This window comes from Salmo trutta, chromosome 28 (genome assembly GCF_901001165.1).
Source record: "Salmo trutta chromosome 28, fSalTru1.1, whole genome shotgun sequence".
NCBI classification, from domain to species: Eukaryota; Metazoa; Chordata; class Actinopteri; order Salmoniformes; family Salmonidae; genus Salmo; species Salmo trutta.
In genome coordinates, this window is record NC_042984.1 from 6,537,238 (window position 1) to 6,563,617 (window position 26,380).

The 26,380-nt window shown below is 44.4% G+C and overlaps 1 protein-coding gene across 4 annotated transcripts; it reads left to right on the forward strand.

Annotated features, from left to right (window-relative positions):
• Positions 1-127: 127 nt before the first annotated feature.
• Positions 128-26,380, forward strand: LOC115165330 (nuclear transcription factor Y subunit alpha). Of its 4 annotated transcripts, none has more exons than XM_029718401.1 (10): positions 128-204; positions 4,578-4,688; positions 13,332-13,415; positions 13,850-13,996; positions 14,166-14,390; positions 17,123-17,228; positions 17,621-17,793; positions 18,725-18,898; positions 23,027-23,131; positions 25,093-26,380. In XM_029718401.1, exons 2-10 carry the CDS (start codon positions 4,611-4,613, stop codon positions 25,156-25,158), a joined length of 1,158 nt encoding a protein of 385 aa, XP_029574261.1. In that variant the 5' UTR covers positions 128-204; positions 4,578-4,610; the 3' UTR covers positions 25,159-26,380. The 4 variants fall into 4 exon arrangements, with proteins under 4 accessions (XP_029574261.1, XP_029574262.1, XP_029574263.1 ...); XM_029718402.1 differs by having other exon boundaries at positions 129-204; positions 17,639-17,793; XM_029718403.1 differs by lacking the exon at positions 13,332-13,415 and having other exon boundaries at positions 129-204.

The following is a 26,380-nucleotide window of genomic DNA, read 5'->3' on the forward strand; positions in this document are numbered from 1 at the left end:
TACAAATTGATGCAGTGGAGAGTACGTACTAAAATAAATACCGGGTGGGTAGATCGGCCATTTTTGTCTAAAAGATCACATGCATCATCACTTCGGTCATTCGCTGTTGTTTCATTTCCGCCATTTTGTCCGCTCACTTTGGTGATTGGGCTTCAGAAGCCTGTACTGGAGCCAATCAGAGGGACACCGGACAGCGGAGACACGGTAAGACAAGTCCGATTGAAGGCTATGCTAGTTGTCGACACGGATTGGTTTGTCATTGACCAACCAAATTACTAACTCTACAAAAATACAGGAATCGAATGTTTTAAATTACGAAGTCTTAATGATTTTCCACTATGATGTTAGTAAAAACTAATTCCTTGCTAGTCAGTCTACTGGCGCGACCGAGATAAGAGTTGCACGATAAATGCAACGTTGGGTTTTTGAATGAAGCCAATAAATAATGGTGTCGTTTTTGTAAAGCAAACATGCATGTATTTCCGACATGCCTCCTCTCTGTATGTGAGACTTTCTACAGACTACCGTAGTTGTTTACTTGCCAGCTAGTAAACTATCCAGTTAGCTAACTAAGATCACATGTTCGCCTTTTATCAAGCTAACTAACGTTAGCTGTGTACATACAGTACCCAGCGAAACGTTTTGCTAGTAACAGTATCAAACAAAGACTGAAGGTTTTGTAGGCTACAGTAATTGTTAATTAGCTAGAACAAAGACAAAACAAAACTCGGCGCAGCAATATGACCTTCAACAAATGTAGCTAGCTTTTGTATTGATTTGCTGCATGTGTTGTATGCAGGCCATTCTGCATGTGTTGTATGCAGGCCATTCTGCAGCCTATGGTCAGCAGATGGCGATATGGATTCGTTTCATTTTGCTGTCTAAACACATTGTATGCAGCCGGCAATACATTCGTATCTAAAACATTCTCAATTCAGGCTGCATAAGCTTCTATTTCCTCCTTAACTTTTATTTAATGTGACAAAATATGCATACTTTCCTTATGAAACACAATTTTCCACCACCAGTGGACTAAATGCTAATCCCGAATGTTTAGCCAATCGGGTTGCAGCAGTATTTTTATTTTGGCCTTTTCTCAAGCTAACTAACGTTAGCTGTGTACAGTACCTAGCGAAACGTTTTGCTAGCAACAGTATCAAACAAAGACTGACGGTTTCAGTTGATAATAAAACATGTTTAGATACTTTTTCCTCAACTTCTTTCTCTAATTTATTTTTCCAAGGGCTCCCGAGTGGCGCAGCGGTCTAAGGCACTGTATCTCAGTGCTCGAGGTGTCACTACAGACCCTGGTTCGATTCCAGGCTATATCATGACCGGCTGTGATTGGGAGTCTGTAGGGTGGCGCACAATTGTCCCAGCGTCGTTAGGTTTCGGCCGGGGTTGGCCGTCATTGTAAATAAGAATTAGTTCTTATTAACTGACTTGCCTAGTTAAATAAAATAACTTCATAGCAAGTCAAGCTAGCTTGCAGAGATAAGTGTCATTAATGTTACCATCACAATACACTTAGGGTGTGTTTGTAAATTCATTAGTTATTCTGCGCTCTGGCACACACGAGAGTGCTCTGAAATCAGAGTAGATAGCCAGAGTGAATTTACGAACGCACCCTTAGATGCAAGGCAACAGTCATGTAATATAATTGGCAACCAATGTGTATTATTTAACATTTAAAATAGTAGTCACTTATAGGAATGGGTAATTGCTTACAATTTGCTAGCTATCCAATAAAACCATCGCCAAAGACCACATATTTTCCATATACTTCTGTGCTTTAGTCGTTTCCTGTTCTTTGGACTCTGGCTAGACTGAAAACAAAGCAAAGTTAGCAAAAATGGAAAGTATGCAGAGTCTGTCTCGCAATGGGGCTTTCAACCTGCGAGGGGGCGTTGCAATTCCCTGTTGTGGACGCCCCCATTGAAATGAATGACATCTGGCGCAACATAACTGAGTGCCCATGGTTAATGTGAACAAGGCATAAAGCAGCGCTGTATCACATTAGTGGAAACCAAGACTGTTCTCATGACGGGTCTGCCGGTTTTTCACTAGCAGAAGTTACCTTTTGTAGCAGGTTAGGATAATTAACGTGGCAGGTTAGGAGAATGAGGTTAAAGTTAAAAGAGACGGGATTCACCCTAACCGCAGGGGTTCCAGGATTATTTCCAGCGACATCGCAAACTGTTTTAGAGACTTGACGACGGACAGGGTCTGGTAGTGCTCCAGTTCTCCCTGTCAGAATAAGCAACAGAGGACTTGGAAATCGTATCAATTCCTGTAGAAATGGCACTTTGGTTATTGTGAGTAACCTAGTTCAGGTTCCTCTAACTCCACCTTCTAGTGAGTTTATACAAACTGTCATTTCCTACCGTTCTAAAAGAGGAGACTGTCAGAAAATGTGGTTATAACGTTCATTATTTGATTGTTATTCCATTGGTTACCTCGAGGCAGTGGCCCACACTCATTTGAATGTGGCGCTTTTAAATGTTAGAGGAATCATAAGTAAAAACCTTTTCTTGTGAATGACCTCTTTACTGAGCGCAAAGTTGATTGCATGTTTCTCACTGAAACATGGCTGTCATCCGACTAGTGCCGCTCTTATTGAAGCCTCCCCCTTGGACTACAGCTTTTCATACTCTATCGGAAAACGGGTGGGGGGTCAGCCTCTATTTTTACCAATGCTCTCAGCTGTAAGGACATTTCATTTGGCAACTTTGGGTATTTTGAGCATCATGCTATACTGTTTAAATGTCAGCTACCCTGTACAGGCCAACAAAGTACTGCCCCACTTTCTTTACTGGTTTCTCTGAACTATTGTCTGTTGTCCTTGAGAACGATGATACAATCATTGTGTTGGGCGATTTTAATATTCATGTTGACAGACTGACTCCAAGGCCATTGTTTTTGTTTTTTGCTCTATGGACTTTATCCAAAATGTTACTGGGCCCAGCCATAACTACAGCCATACTCTGGACCTGTTTATAACCAAGGGGCTTTCTACTGACATGTCCTCTATTGTTGATGTTGCTTTATCTGATCACCACTGTATTTTTTTACTACCTTGTTTCCCATAGCACAGGGTAATACTGAATACATTATTAAGAAGCACTATCTTACCTCTGAAGTTGCTACAGATTTTATTGTGTATGAACAATACACCATCACCTATTCTGCCTTCCTCTTGTGATGATTTAGTTGATAACTTTAATAACAAATTAAGGGCAACCATTGATGCCATAGCTCCAGTAAGGTTGAAAAAGGCCACATCCAAACTGACACCTTTGCTAACAGGTATTTTGTCAATTTAAAACTTGCACAAGACAGTTCACAGAATTCTCCATTTAATTTTTTTTTGCCAATTTATTCATTACTACATGTAGCTAACATTATATAGTTAATCCAGAGATGTCATTTTTTTTACCTTGCCTCCATTCGGCAGTCTCGTCCAGATTATCATGGGATTTATAGTTCTTTATGACAGCCACTTTAGCACCAAATTTTTGGTGTTTTAAATACAGGCAAATATATTGATATAAGTCAAATTGTGCTAGACAGATTTACACGGTTATCAAAACATCACGTCAGGGTAAGCCTACACGAATCACAGCCCTTATTTTAAGTGTTTCTAAAATCCCCTATGGAGAAAAATGAATGGTGGGAAGAAAAAAAACAACGATTGGAACCATTTCCCTGTTTGACCACTAGGTTTTATGGGTATTATGACTCATACTGTGGTAGTCTATACACAACATCCGGGACTAACCCAAGATAGACCAGAGCCTGTAGTTTCCAATGGGCACAAACTAAACATAGTGGGCAGAACAAGCAAAGAGGTGGGCAGAGCCAAGCACGAGCTAGCGAGATCCTTTTGGAAAGTTCTAGCATTTTATGTGCATATTTACATCAGGGAACGCCAACTCTGAAGTGCACGTGTGCAGTAACTCAATTCGTCCTTCCACTCCTTTTAAAAAATCCTTTTTTTTTTTTTTTTTTTTTTTACTTTGGCAAAGGTAAAAGTCTACAAAACGTAGTCCACTCTTTTTTTTGTTACATGTTTTGGAAACCGAAAACTGCATTGACATCAAATGTTTCATTGAGGAGAAAATTTGCTAAATGTTCGCCCAAATCCACCTCGCTCCATCTTCTCCCACTGCCGGCCACTGGGCTTCCCCTCATCCCCATATTTGGTAGTGAGTGGAAACGGCAACCGAATGCACATTTTCTATTTTCCGGTGAAATATCTGGCTCATTGTTCTATCTATGCTAGCATGGTGGTGGAAAATGGTGTTTCATTGCCACTAACGTTAGCGCAATTACATACCACCTGTTCCCATAGACTTCCAGTCATTGAGCCAACAACTATCCATTTAAAAGCGCATCTTGGCAGAAACATATATGACTAAATGTAAAAAAATTGCAGCGGTGGCAACAATGGGCCTCCGCTGCTAAATGAATATATGGAAAACACTGTCATAGGCTATTTATTGCGTTTGTGACCCTAACCTTGGTATTGACATCCCAACCTGCTTCACATTTTATTGACAGAACTCTGTACTTAACAGGAAGTGACAATAACAGGAAGTGACTAGCTGACCATGGAGTACACCACCGCCACCACCTCGACTGGGGAGCAGATAGTCGTGCAGACATCCAATGGACAGATACAACAACAGGTGGGTAACTATCTACTATGAGCTGCTGCTGGTTTGAATTAATTCATGTTCAAATCTCTCAATCAGTTCGGCCTTAAAATCATATCTAGATTTTTTTCAAATTTATTGATTGATTTAACAATATATATCTTGATCTCTAAATAAAATTTGGTGTACAATTTAAAAGGTCAAATACACTGCATTTCAAACAGTCCGCAATAATCGAATGAATTCGGAGCTGATGAAATTTATACCTAGGCTAAATATAAGCCTTCCACAACCATAACACCCACTAATACTGTAATAGTTTAACCTGCTTTTTGGCAATAATAACTGATCTGGCTTTCAAGTCGGTCTCTGAAAATGCCCTTTTTTGTTCCAAATGTAACCAGAACCATGCATAATGCATATTCACCAATAATGACCAACTTTGTGTAGCAGGCATTATAGAAAATTAACACAGGTCTCATAAACAATCTCTCAAGCATAAGCCCATGTGCTAGTGAGTAGCCAGCTAATTTTTATATTCCGACTTGGACCTATTTGCTCGCTAACAAGGTAGAACAGTTGAATTGTTATGAAGACACTCTTCTGTCCGTCTCCCAACTGTTTGAACAGCGTGCAAGCAATTTTGAAGAGTTAAGACATAACATTTCAAACTCTATTTTTTTTTTTTTTTTACTTCTCCCCTGTTACAGTAAAATAATTATGTTGGACCAAACCTCAAATTCAAATAGTGAGTTGAAACCGCTCATCAGAGAGCAAGAAGTGATCTCTTATCTGATGTCAGGGGGAGGGACTTGGTGTGTGTGTGTGCACCTTCCTATTTACAATCACAGCACAGAAGGAGACGAGACAAGAACAAAAAAGACATGAGAACAAGTGGACACAAACACACATAAAATGGAAAATAAACTAGATTGTTGCGATACAGGCATTTAGACTGAGAAGCAGCGTAGAACACTGTGCAGTTGATTTTTACCTCGGCGCTAGTTCAAACACCGGCTCCATCGCCGCACCGAACTAAAAAACACCCTTTCTCTTTGGAAGAGCGGGAATAGCGTGTCATTTGAAACCACGCACAGCGCCTTGTCGGACTTCTGATGATAGATAGTTCGGCAGCCTCTGGTGAGGGTGAAGCACGCCTCTGTTTCATGCTGTGCGCCAGAGCAGTTCTTCCACTGTCAGGAGAAATGTAATATGTTAATTGTTGCTTCGCTACACAATCATGGCCTCGGATTCGCAGGTGGGCGCGTTAGAACAGACCCAGTATCTGTTTCTGTGGTGACAGAAATGCTAAAAGCCTCATGGGTAGTGTAGTTTTTGGTGCTCTTTGAAACCAGCAACTGACGGTGAATATACGACATCTCAACAGAGAGGTTAAAACATTCAGAATCGATGGACACCACATTAAAAAAATAAAAAGCATTGTTTTGCAATCCCCGGAGAAAATAGAAAGTCTACGTTGCATCTCATGGTTTATTTTAGGGATGAGGAGACTCTTTGTGGTTCCTTAGTAAAATGGAGTTATGAAATCTAAAGACGCGTTAACCGAGACACATAGACGGACGGGTTGGCTGACAATGTCACAAATGATGTGCGTGCATTGATGTGGACGGAATCCGCTATGTGGAGCCACAAAAAAGCTGTAGTCATCATGAGTAGCTGCAGGGTCTGGTACCCACATCCACTGTCAAAGCCATGAGTAGCTGCAGGGTCTGGTACCCACATCCACTGTCAAAGCCAAGAGGGGCCGCAGGGTCTGGTACCCACATCCACTGTCAAAGCCATGAGGGGCCGCAGGGTCTGGTACCCACATCCACTGTCAAAGCCATGAGTAGCTGCAGGGTCTGGTACCCACATCCACTGTAAAAGCCATGAATCTGGTACCCACATCCACTGTAAAAGCCATGAGTAGCTGCAGGGTCTGGTACACATATCCACATCCACTGTCAAAGCCATGAGGGGCTGCAGGGTCTGGTACCCACATCCACATCCACTTTAAAAGCCAAACAAACACACAAAAAAAACATTGATTGCAAAGTTAAACAAACTCTATGCACAAGGACTACTTTTTAACAATTTCCACTGAATATTTTACAAAAACAAATTTACTTGAAGAACAGTCCAGATGTAAAGTTTGGTAACAGAATGACGGTAAAAAAATCTCTGAGTTCATGTGACCACGTTTTCCAAAAACTCTGTTAAATACTTACTCCGAATTCAAAGATGTCTGCTATGATGTGACACCTATGATGTGACACCTATGATGTGACACCTTGAGTTTTAGTTATTGAACTAAAGTAAGTGAAGTAGATGAACACTTGGTAACAGAAGAATGACTGTAGATTAATTTACATTTTTTTTATTTGACCTTTTTATTTAACTAGGCAAGTCCCTTAAGAACAAATTCTTATTTTACAATGACGGCCTAGGAACAGTGGGTTAACTGCCTTGTAATTAATTAGTCACATGCACAGGGTCGCAGATGCAGGGTACACTGAAATTCTTAAGCACCGAGCTCCAACGGTGCCGGTCAACAACAAAAAAAGAGAAGTGAATGAAATGCCAAATGAATTTGGTTAAGATGGTGTCTCATGGAGACATAACATCACAGAGTTTCTAAACCCAGAGGAACGCTTGCGAAACAGACCAAACAGACCAGGCTGGGGTTTGGGTTTTTTAGAAGTCAATGAGAAAAGTGAAAAATTCTCCCTTAGTTGTTCATTTTCTCAAAATCTAAATGCACAACCTAGATTGGAGCCAATGTCTTAAATAGTTGAACATGTTATTACTCCAACCTTGTGAAAGTGACAAACTGACACGTTTGCATTTTCATCAAACACCGCTTTATATCGAAGGAGTGACTTTGTGTTGACGGCACGCAGTTCGGCGCGAGACGTGTTTCTACACATGCGCTTAGCTAGCCAACGTCTCCATGACACCGCCTACAAGTGTGATCGGGGAATTCTATTGGAGAAGGAGTTTTAGCCTATCTTCATACTGTACTGTCTTTTTAATTTTTTTAATTGTATTTATTTATTTCACCTTTATTTAACCAGATAGGCGAGTTGAGAACAAGTTCTCATTTGCAACTGCGACCTGGCCAAGATAAAGCAAAGCAGTTTGACACATACAACAACACAGAGTTACACATGGAATAAACAAACATACAATCAATAATACAGTAGAAAAATCTATATACAGCATGTGCAAATGAGTTAGGATAAGTGAGGTAAGGCAATAAATAGGCCATGGTGGAGAAGGAATTACAATATAGCAATTAAACACTGGAATGGTAGATGTACAGAGGATGAATGTGCAAGTTGAGATACTGGGGTGGAAAGGAGCAAGATGGATAAATAAATAAATACAGTATGGGGATGAGGTAGATTGGATGGACTATTTACAGATGAGCTATGTACAGGTGCAGTGATCTGTGAGCTGCTCTGACAGTTGGTGCTTAAAGCTAGTGAGGGAGATATGAGTCTCCAGCTTCAGTGATTTTTGCAGTTCGTTCCAGTCATTGGCAGCAGAGAACTGGAAGGAGAGGCGGCCAAAGGAAGAATTGGCTTTGGGGGTGACCAGTGAGATATACCTGCTGGAGCACGTGCTACGGGTGGGTGCTGCTATGGTGACCAGTGAGCTGAGATAAGGGGGGGCTTTACCTAGCAGAGACTTGTAGATGACCTGAAGCCAGTGGGTATGGCGGCGAGTATGAAGCGAGGGCCAGCCAACGAGAGCGTACAGGTCGCAGTGGTGGGTAGTATATGGGGCTTTGGTGACAAAACGGATGGCACTGGGGTAGACTGCATCCAATTTCCTGAGTAGAGTGTTGGAGGCTATTTTGTAAATGACATTGCCAAAGTTGAGGATCGGTAGGATGGTCAGTTTTACGAAGGTATGTTTGGCAGCATGAGTGAAGGATGCTTTGTTGCGAAATAGGAAGCCGATTCTAGATTTAATTTTGGATTGGAGATGTTTAATGTGGGTCTGGACGGAGAGTTTACAGTCTAACCAGACACCCAGGTAGTTGTTCACGTATTCTAAGTCAGAGCCGTCCAGAGTAGTGATGCTGGATGGGTGAGCAGGTGCGGGCAGTGATCGATTCAATAGCATGCATTTAGTTTTACCTGCGTTTTAAGAGCAGTTGGAGGCCACGGAAGGAGAGTTGTATGGCATTGAAGCTTGTCTGGAGGTTAGTTAACACAGTGTCCAAAGCGGGGCCAGAGGTATACAGAATGGTGTCGTCTGCATAGAGGTGGATCAGAGAATCACCAGCAGCGAGAGCGACATCATTGATGTATACAGAGAAGAGAGTCGGCCCGAGAATTGAACCCTGTGGCACACCCATAGAGACTGCCAGAGGTCTGGACAACAGGCCCTCCGATTTGACACACTGAACTCTATCGGAGAAGTAGTTGGTAAACCAGGTGAGGCAATCGTTTGAGAAACCAAGGCTGTCGAGTCTGCCAATAAGAATGTGGTGATTAACAGAGTCGAAAGCCTTGCCCAGGTCGATGAATACGGCTGCACAGTAATGTCTCTTATCGATGGCGGTTATGATGTCGTTTAGGACCTTAAGCATGGCTGAGGTGCACCCGTGACCAGCTCTGAAACCAGATTGCATAGTGGAGAAGGTACGGTGGGATTCGAAATGGTCGGTAATCTGTTTGTTAAGTTGGCTTTCGAAGACCTTAGAAAGACAGTTTAGGATAGATATAGGTCTGTAGCAGTTTGGGTCTAGAGTGTCACCCCCTTTGAAGAGGGGGATGACCGCGGCTGCTTTCCAATCTTTGGGAATCTCAGACGATATGAAAGGGAGGTTGAACAGGCTAGTAATAGGGGTTGCAATACTTTCGGCAGATAATTTTAGAAAGAGAGGGTCCAGATTGTCTAGCCCGGCTGATTTGTATGGGTCCAGATTTTGCAGCTCTTTCAGAACATCAGCTATCTGGATTTGGGTGAAGGAGAAATGGTTGGGGCTTTGGCGGGTTGCTGTGGAGGGTGCTGGGCAGTTGACCGGGGTAGGGGTAGCCAGGTGGAAAGCATGGCCAGCCGTAGAGAAATGCTTATCAAAATTCTCAATTATAGTGGATTTATCGGTGGTAACAGTGTTTCCTAGCCTCAGAGCAGTGGGCAGCTGGGAGGAGGTGCTCTTATTCTCAATGGACTTTACAGTGTCCCAGAACTTTTTTGAGTTAGTACTACAGGATGCAAATTTCTGTTAGAAAAATCTAGCCTTAGCTTTTCTAACTGCCTGTGTATATTTGTTCCTAACTTCCCTGAAAAGTTGCATATCACGGGGGCTATTCGATGCTAATGCAGAACGCCACAGGATGTTTTTGTGCTGGTCAAGGGCAGACAGGTCTGGAGTGAACCAAGGACTATATCTATTCCTAGTTCAACATTTTTTGAGGGGGGCATGCTTATTTAAGATGGTGGGGAAGGCACTTTTAAAGAATAGCCAGGCATCATCTACTGACGGGATGAGGTCAATGTCATTCCAGGATACCCCGGCCAGGTCGATTAGAAAGACCTGCTCGCAGAAGTGTTTTAGGGAGCGTTTGACAGTGATGAGGGGTGGTCGTTTGGTCCCAGACCCATTACGGATGCAGGCAATGAGGCAGTGATCGCTGAGATCTTGATTGAAAACAGCAGAGGTGTATTTGGAGGGCGAGTTAGTTAGGATGACATCTATGAGGGTGCCCATGTTTACGGCTTTGGGGTTGTACCTGGTAAGTTCATTGATCATTTGTGTGAGATTGAGGGCATCAAGCTTAGATTGTAGGATGGCCGGGGTGTTAAGCATGTCCCAGTTTGGGTCACCTAGTAGCACGAGCACAGAAGATAGATGGGGAGCAATCAATTCACATATGGTATCGAGGGCACAGCTGGGGGCAGAGGGAGGTCTATAGCAAGCGGCAACAGTGAGAGACTTGTTTTTGGAAAGGTGAATTTTTAGAAGCTCGAATTGTTTTGGTACAGATGTTGCAGGCTATATGGTGTCCAGGGCACAGCTGGGGGCAGAGGGTGGTCTATAACATGCGCAGTTTGATCTACTCCAGGAAGTGATGTTGCAGGCTAGCTCTACTCCAGGAAGTGATGTTGTGGGCTAGCTCTACTCCAGGAAGTGATGTTGTGGGCTAGCTCTACTCCATGAAGTGACGTTGCAGGCTAGCTCTACTCCAGGAAGTGATGTTGCGGGCTAGCTCTACTCCAGGAAGTGACGTTGCAGGCTAGCTCTACTCCAGGAAGTGACGTTGCAGGCTAGCTCTACTCCAGGAAGTGACGTTGCAGGCTAGCTCTACTCCAGGAAGTGATGTTGCAGGCTAGCTCTACTCCAGGAAGTGATGTTGCAGGCTTGCTCTACTCCAGGAAGTGATGTTGCAGGCTAGCTTTACTCCAGGAAGTGATGTTGCAGGCTAGCTCTACTCCAGGAAGTGATGTTGCAGGCTAGCTCTACTCCAGGAAGTGATGTTGCAGGCTAGCTCCGTGCTGCCCGCTCTCATTGAGTTACTCAAGTTGAAGGCTGACCAGGGTACTGCAGGCTGCCATTAGCAACAACATTTTCCTTCGAACCTCTTCTGTGTGCGATTATTTTATTTGTATATTAAAAAAAAACAAAAAAAAAACTATTTTTTTCTTATTGTTTTTTATATATTTATTTTAGAATTAAATGTTTTATTAAATAATTGGTTCAAGTACACTATATATACAAAGGTATTTGGACACCCCTTCAAATTAGTGGATTCGGCTATTTCAGCCACACCCATTGCTGACAGGTGTATAAAATCGAGCACACCGCCATGCAATCTCCATAGACAAACATTGGCAGTAGAATGGCCTTACTGAAGAGCTCAGTGACTTTCAACGTGGCACCGTCATAGGATGCCACCTTTTCAACAAGTCAGTTCATCAGGTTTCTGCCCTGCTAGAGCGGCCCCGGTCAACTGTAAGTGCTGTTATTGTGAAGTGGAAATGTCAGCCGCTAAGTGGTAGGCCACATAAGCTCACAGAATGGGACCGCCGAGCGCTTAAGCGCATAACGCATAAGAATCATCTGTCCTTGGTTGCAACACTCACTACCGAGTTCCAAACTGTCTCTGGAATCAACGTCAGCAAATAACTGTTTGTCGGGAGCTTCATGAAGTGGGCTTCCGTGGCCGAGCAGCTGCACACAAGCCTAAGATCACCATGCGCAATGCCAAGCATCAGCTGGAGTGGTGTAAAGCTCGCCACCATTGAACTCTGGAGCAGTGGAAACGCGTTCTCTGGAGTGATGAATTACGCTTCACCATCTGGTAGCCCGACGGAAGAATCTGGGTTTGGCGGAGAACGCTACCTGCCTGAATGCATAGTGCCAACTGTAAAGTTTGGTGGAGGAGGAATAATGGTCTGGGGCTGTTTTTCATGGTTCGGGCTAGACCCCTTAGTTCCAGTAAAGGGACATTTTAACACTGGCCTGCACAGAGCCCTGACCTTAACTCCATCGAACACTTTTAGGATGAATTGGAACACCGACTGCAAGCCGGGCCGAATCGCGCAACAATTGCACAACACCTCACTAATGCTCTTGTGGCTGAATGGAAGCAAGTCCCCGCAGCAATGTTCCAACATCTGGTGGAAAGCCTTCCCAGAAGAGTGGAGGCTGTTATAGCAGCAAAGGGGGGACCAACTCCATATTAATGCCCATGATTTTGGAATGAAATGTTTGAAGAACAGGTGTCCACATACTTTTGGTCATGTAGTGTACATACCTCGAGTGCATTTAGAAGCAATTATTTATACTGTGATTGCCTTCTAAAACTTTAAAAAACTGTATTCTAAGATTGACCGCCATTTCCTGGTTGCTGAAATTCTAGTAGTTTGCCTAATTTCAGTTTATGTGACACAACAAACATGTATAGTGTAGAGATTCATTGTACTATCTAAACAGCTGGGAAATATCTTTTCAAAAACCAAAAAATATTGTATTTTTAGCTGTTTGAAGCTGGTGTACAAAACCGAAAGTAAAAGATGCAAAAAACGTAACTTGTAACAACGGGAAGCATAGAAATAGAGCACATAGAACAGATCTACCGCTTCTTAGACTGCTTTCAACGAGAATGACAGATCTAGAAAACACATTTTCTATGTGAATTTGTGTGGGTCACCTAAAAATTGTACATATATTTAAGTATTTTTATGCTAGATGTTTTCTAAGGCCCTTTTTCATCTGTTTGACCAGAAATCAAAGCCTTTGCTTATTCCTCATTTTTAGGATGGAAAATGGTTTTAAAAATGAATATATGCCTTAATAAAAATCTAAAAATCTTAGCGTTCATTTGACACCCAGTTTGGTGAATTTCACATGTTATTGCTCATGGGACATTTTACATGGAAATGCAATTATACTGCTTATTTTATCAAACAATTGTTATACCTCTCTGGGACCTCTGGGACGAGGCGTCTCTTGTTATATCTTTCTGGGACCTCTGGGACGAGGCGTCTCTTGTTATACTTCTCTGGGACGAGGCGTCTCTTGTTATGCAGAATCACTGATATCAACATCGCCTTGCTTCCCCAAATATATCTACTCGTGATGTGATCGAGGTTAGCGATTCTGCTCCTCGCCTTGCTCAAAGTGATCCAACGTATGCTTGTATACTGCCTTGTCTGCAGACTCAGGGCACAGTGACGGCAGTGCAGCTGCAGAACGAGGCGGCTGTAATGACGTCCTCTGGCCAGCAGGTGCAGACACTCCAGGTAGTGGTGTGACCGCCGGCCTGTCACAGTGTACTTGCATGACCCTCGTCCACCCACCCATCTCAGTGCTCTGAGCGCCGCTAGCATGCTATTAGCCTATCGCTGTTCTGAACTGCAATGTAACTCCTTTTTAATGGAGGTATCAACATTTTGAAACAATAATTCGGCCATCTTGTTGTTCATCGTATTTGACTCTGTTTTCCGCGTAGTGTCAACTTAAAGAGCTGGCTCCATTCCAAGTGTGTGTGTGTGTATTTATCATTTTATTTCCTAAAAGCAGGAATGCTTTGTCAGAAATGTCAATTCATACACCTGAATGGCATGCATGGCATTCTATGGCAACACGGTTACTTTATATGAAGCTATACATTGGATGATTTATATTGACAAATTAACAACCAAATGAAGCATTGAACTTAACCCCCCCCCAACAGGTCCAGGGTCAGCCCCTGATGGTGCAGGTGAGCGGAGGGCAGTTGATCACGTCGTCAGGGCAACCCATCATGGTGCAGGCTATGGGTGGGGGACAGGGACAGACCATCATGCAAGTGCCTGTGTCTGGAGGACAGGGACTACAACAGGTGAGGAATTGAAATATATTTACTAGAACCCATTCAATGAGGATGCAGTCAAATTGCAGTGGTCTTAGGGACTTGTCCCATTCTAGTAACCCTATTTCTTTGAGCCAGATTCAGGAGTTAGCATGTGTTCATAATGTCATTCCATCATCTGATCATGTCTCACTGTCAGATCCAGCTACAGGGCGGACAGCAGATCCAGCTACAGGGGGGACAGCAGATCCAGCTACAGGGGGGACAGCAGATCCAGCTGCAGAACGGCCAGATGTTACAGCTAGGGGGACAGCAGATCCAGCTGCAGAACGGCCAGATGTTACAGCTAGGGGGACAGCAGGGTCAAACACAACAGATCATCATCCAACAGCCACAACAAGCCATCACAGCCGGACAGAACCAGGTATATATACACACACACACACAGGCGCATGCACACACTCTCTCACACACACAATCACAAGCGCACGTATGCACACACAATTAGTTAAACTTCCACGTGATGAACTACAAACCTCTTATTACGCACATTTGAGGTATGAGTAAGACCTGTGAGTGAGTGTGTAACCTCTGGTCTATGTGTTCCTGTATGTAGGGTCAGGAGTGGCCCCGTACTGTGTGTTCCTGTATGTAGGGTCAGGAGTGGCCCCGTACTGTGTGTTCCTGTATGTAGAGTCAGGAGTGGCCCCGTACTGTGTGTTCCTGTATGTAGAGTCAGGAGTGGCCCCGTACTGTGTGTTCCTGTATGTAGGGTCAGGAGTGGCCCCATACTGTGTGTTCCTGTATGTAGAGTCAGGAGTGGCCCCGTACTCAAATCAAATCAAATCAAATTTATTTATATAGCCCTTCGTATATCAGCTGAAATCTCAAAGTGCTGTACAGAAACCCAGCCTAAAACCCCAAACAGCAAGCAATGCATGTGAAAGAAGCACGGTGGCTAGGAAAAACTCCCTAGGAAAAACTCCCTAGAAAGGCCAAAAACCTAGGAAGAAACCTAGAGAGGAACCAGGCTATGAGGGGTGGCCAGTCCTCTTCTGGCTGTGCCGGGTGGATATTATAACAGAACATGGTCAAGATGTTAAAATGTTCATAAATGACCAGCATGGTCAAATAATAATAATCATTGTAGTTGTCGAGGGTGCAACAAGCACGTCCGGTGAACAGGTCAGGGTTCCGTAGCCGCAGGCAGAACAGTTGAAACTGGAGCAGCAGATGTAACAGACTGACCCTAGCCCCCCGGCACATAAACTACTGCAGCATAAATACTGGAGGCTGAGACAGGAGGGATCAGAAGACACTGTGGCCCCATCCGATGATACCCCCGGACAGGGCCAAACAGGCAGGATATAACCCCACCCACTTTGCCAAAGCACAGCCCCCACACCACTAGAGGGATGTCTACAACCACCAACTTACCGTCTGAAGACAAGGCCGAGTATAGCCCACAAAAATCTCCGCCATGGCACAACCCAAGGGGGGGGCGCCAACCCAGACAGGAAGACCACGTCAGTGACTCAACCCACTCAAGAGACGCACCCCTCCCATGGACGGCATGGAAGAACACCAGTAAGTCAGTGACTCAGCCCCTGTAATAGGGTTAGAGGCAGAGAATCCCAGTGGAAAGAGGGGAACCGGCAAGGCAGAGACAGCAAGGGCGGTTCGTTGCTCCAGCCTTTCCGTTCACCTTCACACTCCTGGGCCAGACTACACTTAATCATAGGACCTACTGAAGAGATAAGTCTTCAGTAAAGACTTAAAGGTTGAGACTGAGTCTGCGTCTCTCACATGGGTAGGCAGACCATTCCATAAAAATGGAGCTCTATAGGAGAAAGCCCTACCTCCAGCCGTTTGCTTAGAAATTCTAGGGACAATTAGGAGGCCTGCGTCTTGTGACCGTAGCGTACGTGTAGGTATGTACGGCAGGACCAAATCGGAAAGATAGGTAGGAGCAAGCCCATGTAATGCTTTGTAGGTTAGCAGTAAAACCTTGAAATCAGCCCTTGCCTTAACAGGAAGCCAGTGTAGGGAGGCTAGCACTGGAGTAATATGATCAAATTTTTTGGTTCTAGTCAGGATTCTAGCAGCCGTATTTAGCACTAACTGAAGTTTGTTTAGTGCTTTATCGTGGTAGCCGGAAAGTAGAACATTGCAGTAGTCCAGCCTAGAAGTAACAAAAGCATGGATTAATTTTTCTGCGTCATTTTTGGACAGAAAGTTTCTGATTTTTGCAATGTTACGTAGATGGAAAAAAGCTGTCCTTGAAACAGACTTGATATGTTCTTCAAAAGAGAGATCAGGGTCCAGAGTAACACCGAGGTCCTTCACAGTTTTATTTGAGACGACTGTACAACCATCCAGATTAATTGTCAGATTGAACAGAAGATCTCTTTGTTTCTTGGGACCTAGAACAAGCATCTCTGTTTTGTCCGAGTTTAAAAGTACTGTGTGTTCCTGTATGTAGAGTCAGGAGTGGCCCCGTACTGTGTGTTCCTGTATGTAGTGTCAGGAGTGGCCCCGTACTGTGTGTTCCTGTATGTAGGGTCAGGAGTGGCCCCGTACTGTATGGCTGCCGTTTTTGCGAGCTTAGACCCAACTTTGCTATTTTGTGATTCTTTTGGAGTTTATTTTTTTACTTTATTTTCACAACTGTATCCACTATTATTACTTATAACCGACAAGAACTTTTGAAGAACACAGATCAGGCAGTTACTTACCTCTCCAATTCCGGCTTCAATCTCGGCTTCGACTCACCTGCCCTCGGGCTCTTTCTGTAATTCCTTAACAATTGAGGGGTTATTTATAGGAATTCTTCTGGATTTTTGGCAATGAAGCCCACTATCTACTTCCCCAGAAGGAAGTTCGAGGTTGTTTTGTGAGCCGATGCTAACTAGCGTTAGCGCAATGACTGGAAGTCTATGGGTATCTGCTAGCATTGACTTAGTTAGCAACTGCGCTAGTTAGCAACTCCCTTCAAACTGCACGCAGATGTAAAAATTGGGGGTAAGGTCCTGTTCTTGTACATCAAGTTGTCTCGCGCTACAGAAACAGGACACGGGTTCCTACTACACAAGCCAAGGCTCATGCTACTTACTTTACTTGTAGTCATATGTGACCCAGTCCTGTGTGTTCCTACAGGGCCAACAGATCCAGTTGCAGCAGGGCCAGCAGCTGGCGCAGACAGCTGACGGACAGACCATCGTCTACCAGCCAGTCAACGCAGACGGCACTGTCCTGCAACAGGGTATGTTTACACCACACACACACACACACACACACACACACACACACACACACACACACACACACACACACACTGATATGCATGGCCACACGCATGCCTACACACACACACACTTCATTTACTTTACACATACACATTACACAAGAATTTCGCTGCCCCTGTGATAACATCTGCAAATCTATGTACGTGACCAATAAACTTACACAGATATGAACGCGTGCAACACACACACACACACACACACACACACACACACACACACACGCTTCCAGTAACATATACGTTCTGTACATTCTCAAAAGCTGTTAGTTATATGCCGTCACATACTGTACCTTCTGGTGTCGTGAGTGGAATGTCAATCTGATGACTATAGTAATGGTGATGGTGATAAGGAGGCTTTTACTCCCCAGGAATGATCACCATCCCAGCAGGCAGCCTGTCGGGGGCTCAGATGATACAGACAGGCGGCGCCAACACCACCACCACTAACAGTGGACAGCAGGGCACTGTGACCGTCACCCTGCCGGTCTCTGGCAACATGATGAACACCGGTGGCATGGTCATGGTAAGGCCCCCCCCCAGCAGATACACCCAGACATCATGTTACCTAGATCACTGAGGGGGTTGGAGCACCGAGTCTGTTATCACAGAGTCTGGTAGTGTGTGTGTGTCGTTACAGAGTCTGGTAGTGTGTGTGTGTCGTTACAGAGTCTGGTAGTGTGTGTGTGTGTCGTTACAGAGTCTGGTAGTGTGTGTCTGTCGTCACAGAGTCTGGTAGTGTGTGTCTGTCATCACAGAGTCTGGTAGTGTGTCTGTCGTCGCAGAGTCTGGTAGTGTGTCTGTCGTCGCAGAGTCTGGTAGTGTGTCTGTCGTCGCAGAGTCTGGTAGTGTGTCTGTCGTCGCAGAGTCTGGTAGTGTGTCTGTCGTCGCAGAGTCTGGTAGTGTGTCTGTCGTCGCAGAGTCTGGTAGTGTGTCTGTCGTCGCAGAGTCTGGTAGTGTGTCTGTCGTCGCAGAGTCTGGTAGTGTGTCTGTCGTCGCAGAGTCTGGTAGTGTGTCTGTCGTCGCAGAGTCTGGTAGTGTGTCTGTCGTCGCAGAGTCTGGTAGTGTGTCTGTCGTCGCAGAGTCTGGTAGTGTGTCTGTCGTCGCAGAGTCTGGTAGTGTGTCTGTCGTCGCAGAGTCTGGTAGTGTGTCTGTCGTCGCAGAGTCTGGTAGTGTGTCTGTCGTCGCAGAGTCTGGTAGTGTGTCTGTCGTCGCAGAGTCTGGTAGAGTGTCTGTCGTTACAGAGTCTGGTAGTGTGTGTGTCGTTACCAGGTTATTAGAGCCCAAACTGAATCCACACACACATAATTCTTACCTAGACTCAGTAAGGTATTGGGCAGTGAATTAGATATTACACAATCTCTATGATATGGGGTGTTTTATTGGAAAGAATTGTCTCTGTCAGGCACATGCCATGTGTGTGTTTGTCCCTTAACTAGTGTCTCTCTCCCTGCTAGATGATGCCTAGTGGGGGTGCGGTTCCTGGTATGCAGCGTATCCCACTACCTGGGGCTGAGATGTTAGAGGAGGAACCTCTGTACGTCAACGCTAAACAGTACCATCGCATCCTGAAGAGAAGACAAGCCCGCGCCAAGCTGGAGGCAGAGGGCAAGATCCCCAAGGAGAGGAGGGTGAGTAGCCTGGGTTAGGATTAGTGTGTGATGACAGGCCCGAGCCGAGCTAAGGGAAGAGGGCAAGATCCCTAAAGAGAGGAGGGTGAGTAGCCTGGGTTAGGATTAGTGTGTGACGACAGGCCCGAGCCGAGCTAGAGGAAGAGGGCAAGATCCCTAAAGAGAGGAGGGTGAGTAGCCTGGGTTAGGGTAGGGCTTCAAATCAAATGTTATTTGTCACATGTGTCGTAAACAACAGACTAACAGTGAAATGCTTACTTACAGGCCCTTCCCAACAATGAGGAGAGAAAAAATAAAAGATAAATAATTATTACACAATGAGTAACGAGAACTTGGCTACAGTACCAGTCAAAAGTTTGGATACACCTACTCATTCAAGGGTTTAACTTTGGTTTAACAATAACTTGCCAATATACACAGTGTACCAGGGATAGGAGGTCATTGAGGAAACAGGATATATAATAAACAGTAGCAGCAGCGTATGTGATGAGTCAAAAGAGTTATTGCTAAAATTATCAATGCAGATAGTCCAGGTTGCTATTGATTAACTATTTAGGAGTTTCATGGCTTGGGCGTAGAAGTTCAGGGTTCTGTTGGTTCCAGACTCGGTGCATCGGTACCTCTTGCATTGCGGTAGCAGAGAGAATGTTCTATGACTTGGGTGACTGCAGCCTTTGACAAGTGTTTTTAGGGCCTTCCTCTGACACCGCCTGGTATAGAGGTCCTGGATGGCAGGGACCTTGGCCCCAATGATGTACTGGGCCGTACGCACTACCCTCTGTTGCGTCCTGCGGTCAGATGCCAAGCAGTTGCCCTACTAAGCAGTGGTGCAGCCAGTCAAGATGCTTTCAATGGTGCAGTTGTAGACATTTTTAGAGGATCTGAGGGTCCATGCCAAATCTTTTCAGCCTCCTGAGGGGGAAGAGGTGTTGTCATGCCGTCTTCGAGGCGGTTGGTGTATGTGGATCATGATAATTCCTTCTGATGACCTAAGGCAACGCCGACGACGAAGAAGAGGAAGGAAAGTGGGACTCCAAGCTGAAAAGACTGGCTACACTGCCTCGTCTTCCTAATCTGATGGCTAATGTCCAATCGCTGGAACTCTGAGCAAGGCTTCAAACGCAAAGGGACATAAGGGAAGGGAATGTCTTTATTTTTACTGAGACGTGGCTTAAGGACAACACACTCGACTCTGCTATTCAACCAGACGTCTTCTCCGTATTTCGAATGACTCGAACGGTGGCTTCTGGTAAGAGTCGGTCGGTCGGGGAATGTTTCCTCATAAACAATTCCTAGTATACCGAAGCGGAAAGCGTTGTCGGTCTGGGAAGGTTTCCTCATAAACAGTTCCTAGCGTACCGAAGTTGAAAACACAACGAGCTGCTGTTCACCCATCTTGTAGTTTCTGATGCTAAAATGGCGACCCCCACTATATGCAGAGGGTTTTTCTTTATTTTTACTATTTTCTACATTGTAGAATAATAGAAGATATCAGTACTATGAAATAACACATATGGAATCATGTAGTAACCAAAAAAGTGCTAAACAAATCAAAATATATCTGAGATTCTTCAAAGTAGCCACCCTTTGCCTTGATGGAGGCTTTGCACACTCTGAAGAAATTTGACATGCCGCCCCAGGTCCTCTCCAAATACTATCCCAGCACCATCGAGAGTGTCCTGACTGGTTGCATCATGGCCTGGTAAAGGAATTTTCCATCCACTACCACAAGGGCCTCCAGTTGGTGGTAAAGACGGCCCAATACATCACTGGGACCGTGCTTCCTCCCATCCAGGACATCTTCTCTAAATGGTTCATAAGGAAGGCACGCAGCATCATCATCAGACCCCACACACCCCAACCATGAGTTGTTCTCTCCCTTACCGTTGGGCAGATGGTATCAGAGCATGAGGTCTGATACCAACAGGCTCAGAGACAATTTCTATTTACAAGCCATCAGACTGCTGAACACGACTGGACTGACCAACTGCTCTGATTCTCTGCACCTTAGCGAACATCACAACTGCTGCTACCAGACCCTTACGATACTGCTCACTTTATACACTTGCCCCTCCAATCCCCCCTTCCCCAATACACGTGTAAATATTTTGTTCTATAAATTGGGCCTTCCTGTATTATACTGATGCTAAAATGTTTATTCTTCTGAGACATTTACTTATTGTTCCTGTTCTTATCTTTAATTGTTTATTATTGTTGTTGCATTGTTCTAGAAGGAACCTATAAGTAAGCATTTCATTGGACGATGTATCCCATACATACGACTAATAAAAACTAGAAACTAGTGATGTGGACACAGAGGAACTTGAATCTCTCGACCCGCTCCACTACAGCCCTGTCGATGTGGATGGGGGCGAGCTCAGCCCTCTGTTTCCTGTAGTACACCATCAGTTCCTTGTGTCTTGATCATGTTGAAGGACAGGTTGTCCTGGCACCACAATGCCAAGTCACTGACCTCCTCCCTATAGGCTGTCTCGTCGGTGATCAGGCCAACCACGTCGTGCCTTCAGCAAACTTAATGATGGTGTTGGAGTCGTGCGCGGCCAAGCAGTTGTGGTTGAACAGGGAGGGCAATAAATGCGTCCGCATGCTTCCTAGCCGAAACTGTTCATAAGAGTTTATGCATATGTTATGACATTTTGTGACGTTTATGTTCATTTTGGACTTTGACGGGGGGCACACAAAACAATTCTAGAGGCAAGACAAAGTTCGGAGCAGAATTCTACGGTCCTTCGTCGGTAGGGATTCTTCAGTAAAGTCTTTGTTGTCATTCAATGAGAGACAACTTGTTTTCATGCACAATTTTCTTTTATTGAGAAATACTGCACTCAACATCTTAGTTAGATGTAAAATTGCGAGGCTAAGCTCTCCTCGGCAAAAACGTCAAAATTAATGACAGATTTATTGAGTTATTTTAGATCAATTCTGACTTTTGAGGATGTGTATACTGGCTATAGCTTCTCAAAACAATACTATTGCTTTTTCAAGCGAAGGTCTTTTAAGGGAGTATGCGAGCATACTTGTTGAGTTCGGCTAGCCGAGTTTGGCAAGGCACCAGCCAACTGAAGGATGGTAAAGCCTTAAACACACACCACTGAGGGGCCCCCGTGTTGCGGGTCAGCGTGGCGGATGTGTTGTTGCCTACCCTTAACCACCTGGGGGTGGCCTGTCAGGAAGTCCAGGATCCAGTTGCAGAGGGAGGTGTTCATTCCCAGGGTCCTGAGCTTAGTGATGAGCTTGGAGGGCACTATGTTGTTGAACACTGAGATATAGTCAATGAACAGCTTTTCTCAAGTAGATGTTTCTCTTGTCCAGGTGGGAGAGGGCAGTGTGAAGTGCAGAGATCGCATTGTATGTGGTCGGACGGTATGCGAATTGGATTGGACCCAGGATTTCTGGGATGATTGTGTTGATGTGAGCCCTGACCAGCCTTTCAAAGCATTTCATAGCTACAGTTGAGTGCTACGGGGCGATAGTCATTTAGACAGGTTACGTTGGCATTCTTGGGCACAGGGACTATGGAGGTCTGTTTGAAACATGTAGGTCTTACAGACTGGGTCAGGGGTTGAAAATGTCTGAAGACATTTGCCAGCTGATCAGGGCATGCTCTTAAGTATGCGTCCTGGTAATGTCTGGCTCCGCGGCATTTTGAATGTATTTTAAAATTTTGTGAACACATTTTTATTTAGTTGTGCCTAGTGAATGTTAACCTGTTTTACAGGTCTTACTCACATCGGCTATGGAGAGCGAGATCAGACAGTTGTCCAGAACAACTAGTGCTCTCATGCACAGTTCAGTGTTGCTTGCCTCGAAGCAAGAAGGAATTTATCTGGTCTGGTAGGCTCGCGATACTGGGCAGCTTGAGGCAGGGTTCCTCATTGTTATCTGTGATACTTTGTGAGCGTCAGCTGACATAGTAGAGTATGACAGCGCCAAGCTAGAGGCTGAGAGAAAGACCCCCCCCCAAAGAGAGGAGGATGAGTCAGAATGGTATCACGCTTTTCTGAAGGTCTGTCACTATGGAGTATGGGAATTGATTATGTTCTTCTGATGCTAGACTGAAAGAACAGTGTTGTTAGTGACTAACATCTGTCTGTCTCTGTTTTGCAGAAATACCTGCACGAGTCCCGTCACCGTCACGCCATGCAGCGCAAGAGGGGAGACGGAGGACGCTTCTTCTCTCCCAAGGAGAGGGAGGAGATGGCCCTGGCCCTGGTAAGAGAGCTGGTGAGGGGGAACCACAACCAGATATTCAGGAGGGGATGAGTTGAGGTCCTACTGGCTATCTCTATCTGCTTCCTCACTATAACCGCCATTATACAATTTAAAGAATCCTTACTAGTGGCAGTCTTTTCAGGTTTTATAAAAATACACATAGATGATGATAATAATAATAATAGCTTTTAGAATGGGAAATGCTGTAATGTACAGTGCATTCGGAAAGTATTCAGACCCCTTGACCCACGTTTTGTTACATTACAGCCTTATTCTAAAATGGATTAATTCGTTTTTTTCCCCTCATCAATCTACACACAATACATTTTTGCAAATTAAAAATAAATAATAATAATGAAATATCACATTTACATAAGTATTTCGACTCTTTACTCAGTACTTTGTTGAAGCACCTTTGGCAGCGATTACAGCCTCAAGTCTTCTTGGGTATGACGCTACAAGCTTGGCAACCTGTATTTGGGGAGTTTCTCCCATTCTTCTCTGCAGATCCTCTCAAGCTCTGTCAGGTTGGATGGGGAGAGTTGCTACACAACTATTTTCAGGTCTCTCTGGAGATATTAGATCAGGTTCAAGTCCGGACTCTGGCTGGGCCACTCAAAGACATTCAGAGACTTGTCTCAAAGCCACTCCTGCGTTGTCTTGGCTGTGTGCTTAGGGTCGTTGTCCTGTTGAAAGGTGAACCTTTGCCCCAGTCTGAGGTCCTGAGTGCTCTGGAGCAGGTTTTCATCAATGAGCTCTCTGTACTTTTCTCCGGTCATCTTTCCCTCGATCCTGACTCGTCTACCAGTTCCTGCTGCTGAAAAACCTCCCCACAGCATGATGCTGCCACCACCATGCTTCACCGTAGGGATGATGCCAGGTTTCCTCTAGATGTGACGCTTGGCATTCAGGACAAAGAGTTCAATCTTGGCTTCATCAGACCAGAGAATCGTGTTTCTCATGGTCTGAGAGTCTTTAGGTGCCTATTGGCAAACTCCAAGTGGGCTGTCATGTGCCTTTTTACTGAGGAGTGGCTTTTGTCTGGCCACTCTACCATAAAGGCCTGATTGTTGGAGTGCTGCAGAGATGGTTGTCCTTCTGGAAGGTTCTCCTATCTCCACAGAGAACCTGGAGCTCTGGACCTTTGTCAGAGTGACCATCAGGTTTTTGGTCACCTCCCTGACCAAGGCCCTTCTCCCACCAATTGCTCAGTTTGGCCGGGTGGCCAGCTCTAGGAAGAGTCTTGGTGGTTCCAAACTTCTTCCAATTAAGAGCGATGGAGGCCACTGTGTTCTTGGGGACCTTCAATGCTGCAGAATATTTGTTGGTACCCTTCCCCAGATCTGTGCCTTGACACAATCCGGTCTCGGAGCTCAACGGACAATTCCTTCGACCTCATGACTTGGTTTTTGCTCTGTCATGCACTGTCAACTGTGGGACCTTGTATAGACAAGTGTGTAGCCTTTCCAAATTATGTCCAATCAATTGAATTTACCACAGGTGGACTTCAATCAAGTTGTAGAAACATCTCAAGGATGATCAATGGAAACAGGATGCACAAAAAGTTCATAGCAAAGACTTGAATACTTACGTAAATAAGTATTTGTATTTTATTTTTAATACATTTGCTAAACTTTCTAAAAGCCTTTTTTTACTTTGTCATTATGGGGTATTGTGATGTCATTATGGGGTATTGTGATGTCATTATGGGGTATTGTGATGTCATTATGGGGTATTGTGTGTAGATTCATTGCTATTTATTCCATGTTAGAACAAGGCTGTAACGTAACAAAATGTGGAAAAAAGTCAAGGGGTCTGAATACTTTCCTAAGGCACTGTACATGATGTTATAGAATGTACATGATGTTATAGAATGTACATGATGTTATAGAATGTACATGATACATGTTTAGGTTGACTGGTACATTCATCCTTCTTCTCTCTCGCCTTATCTTCCTCAGCAACAGGCAGAGCTGGCCGCCCAGGCAGGAGAAGACGATGTAGCCCAGATGGTCCGAGTTTCTTAGCACCTACAACCCCCGAACCACCCCTCCGTTGGCCAGTAGAGGCCCTCTGAGCCCCCCCACCCAGCTAGCCAGCACCCAGCTACACCTCTCATCTCCTAAGAATAATAATAATAATTGATTGGATTGATATAACACTTCTCCAGACACTCAAAGTGCTTTACAATGTAAGGAGGAAACTCATCCAAGACCTCACCCACCACAAATATGTAGCTCCTATCCAGATGATGCCATGGCAAACATTTTGCCCCAGAAAGAAAAGCATAAAGCTGTATTCTCCCACCACCTCTTGCCCCTATACTCAACAATCTGATATCCCTATTACTGGGGTCCTCCATGATGGGTTACTAGGAATTAACTTTAACCCTTGACCTCCCAAATCCCTGGTCTTCCAGACCTGGCTCTGTGACTGACTGCAGTGCCTGAGGTATTCGGACACACAGCAAGTAAGATGTGAAAGTTAAGATTTACTGGGACTGTAGTGCTCTGTTCTGGAAACCAAGACAACTATGAGATGTTTCACCTGCATAATACCCCGGTCAATGACTTCATGTTTGCTGAAGAAGTCATAACTGATGGTAGTTAGTTGCAGAATCCATTTTGTTTGGTCGTAAAGCAGCAAAAATAAAATGGTGTGTTTCACGAATGCAAAAAACTGTTTACAAATTCAGCTGAAAAAGAGTCAAAATGATGGTACACTTATTTCTGCCCTGTATGTGTCTTTTTGTTGAAACATGCACCATAGAAGCCCAGCCTTGGTCCATAAGGATTGTCAAATATTGTGTCCAATATAAAAATGGATATTAGTTAGAATGTTTTTTGTAAGCACTTCTCAGCAGGGTCCAATTTCAAAATGTTCTCACAGAGAACTACAGAGGAAATTTGTAATTTCAGGTTAATTCCTGAATTGAAATGGAATTGACCCCAAGTCTTGCTTTTCAGACGTGTTTTCAATATCCAGTACCCAGTTATTGTCTGTACAGGGAATGTGTTTTATACAACTTTTTTTCTTTGTAGCAAAATAGACGACACATTTATGTTGCCATGACGTCTGAATGACCCGTGTACTTTGCCTGTTTTACTTTAGGGCGTCTTTTTTTTATATTTGAAGAGTACATTTTATATTCTTCTGAAGCAGTCCTCCAAAACATATATTTTTTTTTGTGGTTGACAACATTGTTTCATGAGCTCATCTGTTCATTAAATTGTATTACGTTGACTTGAA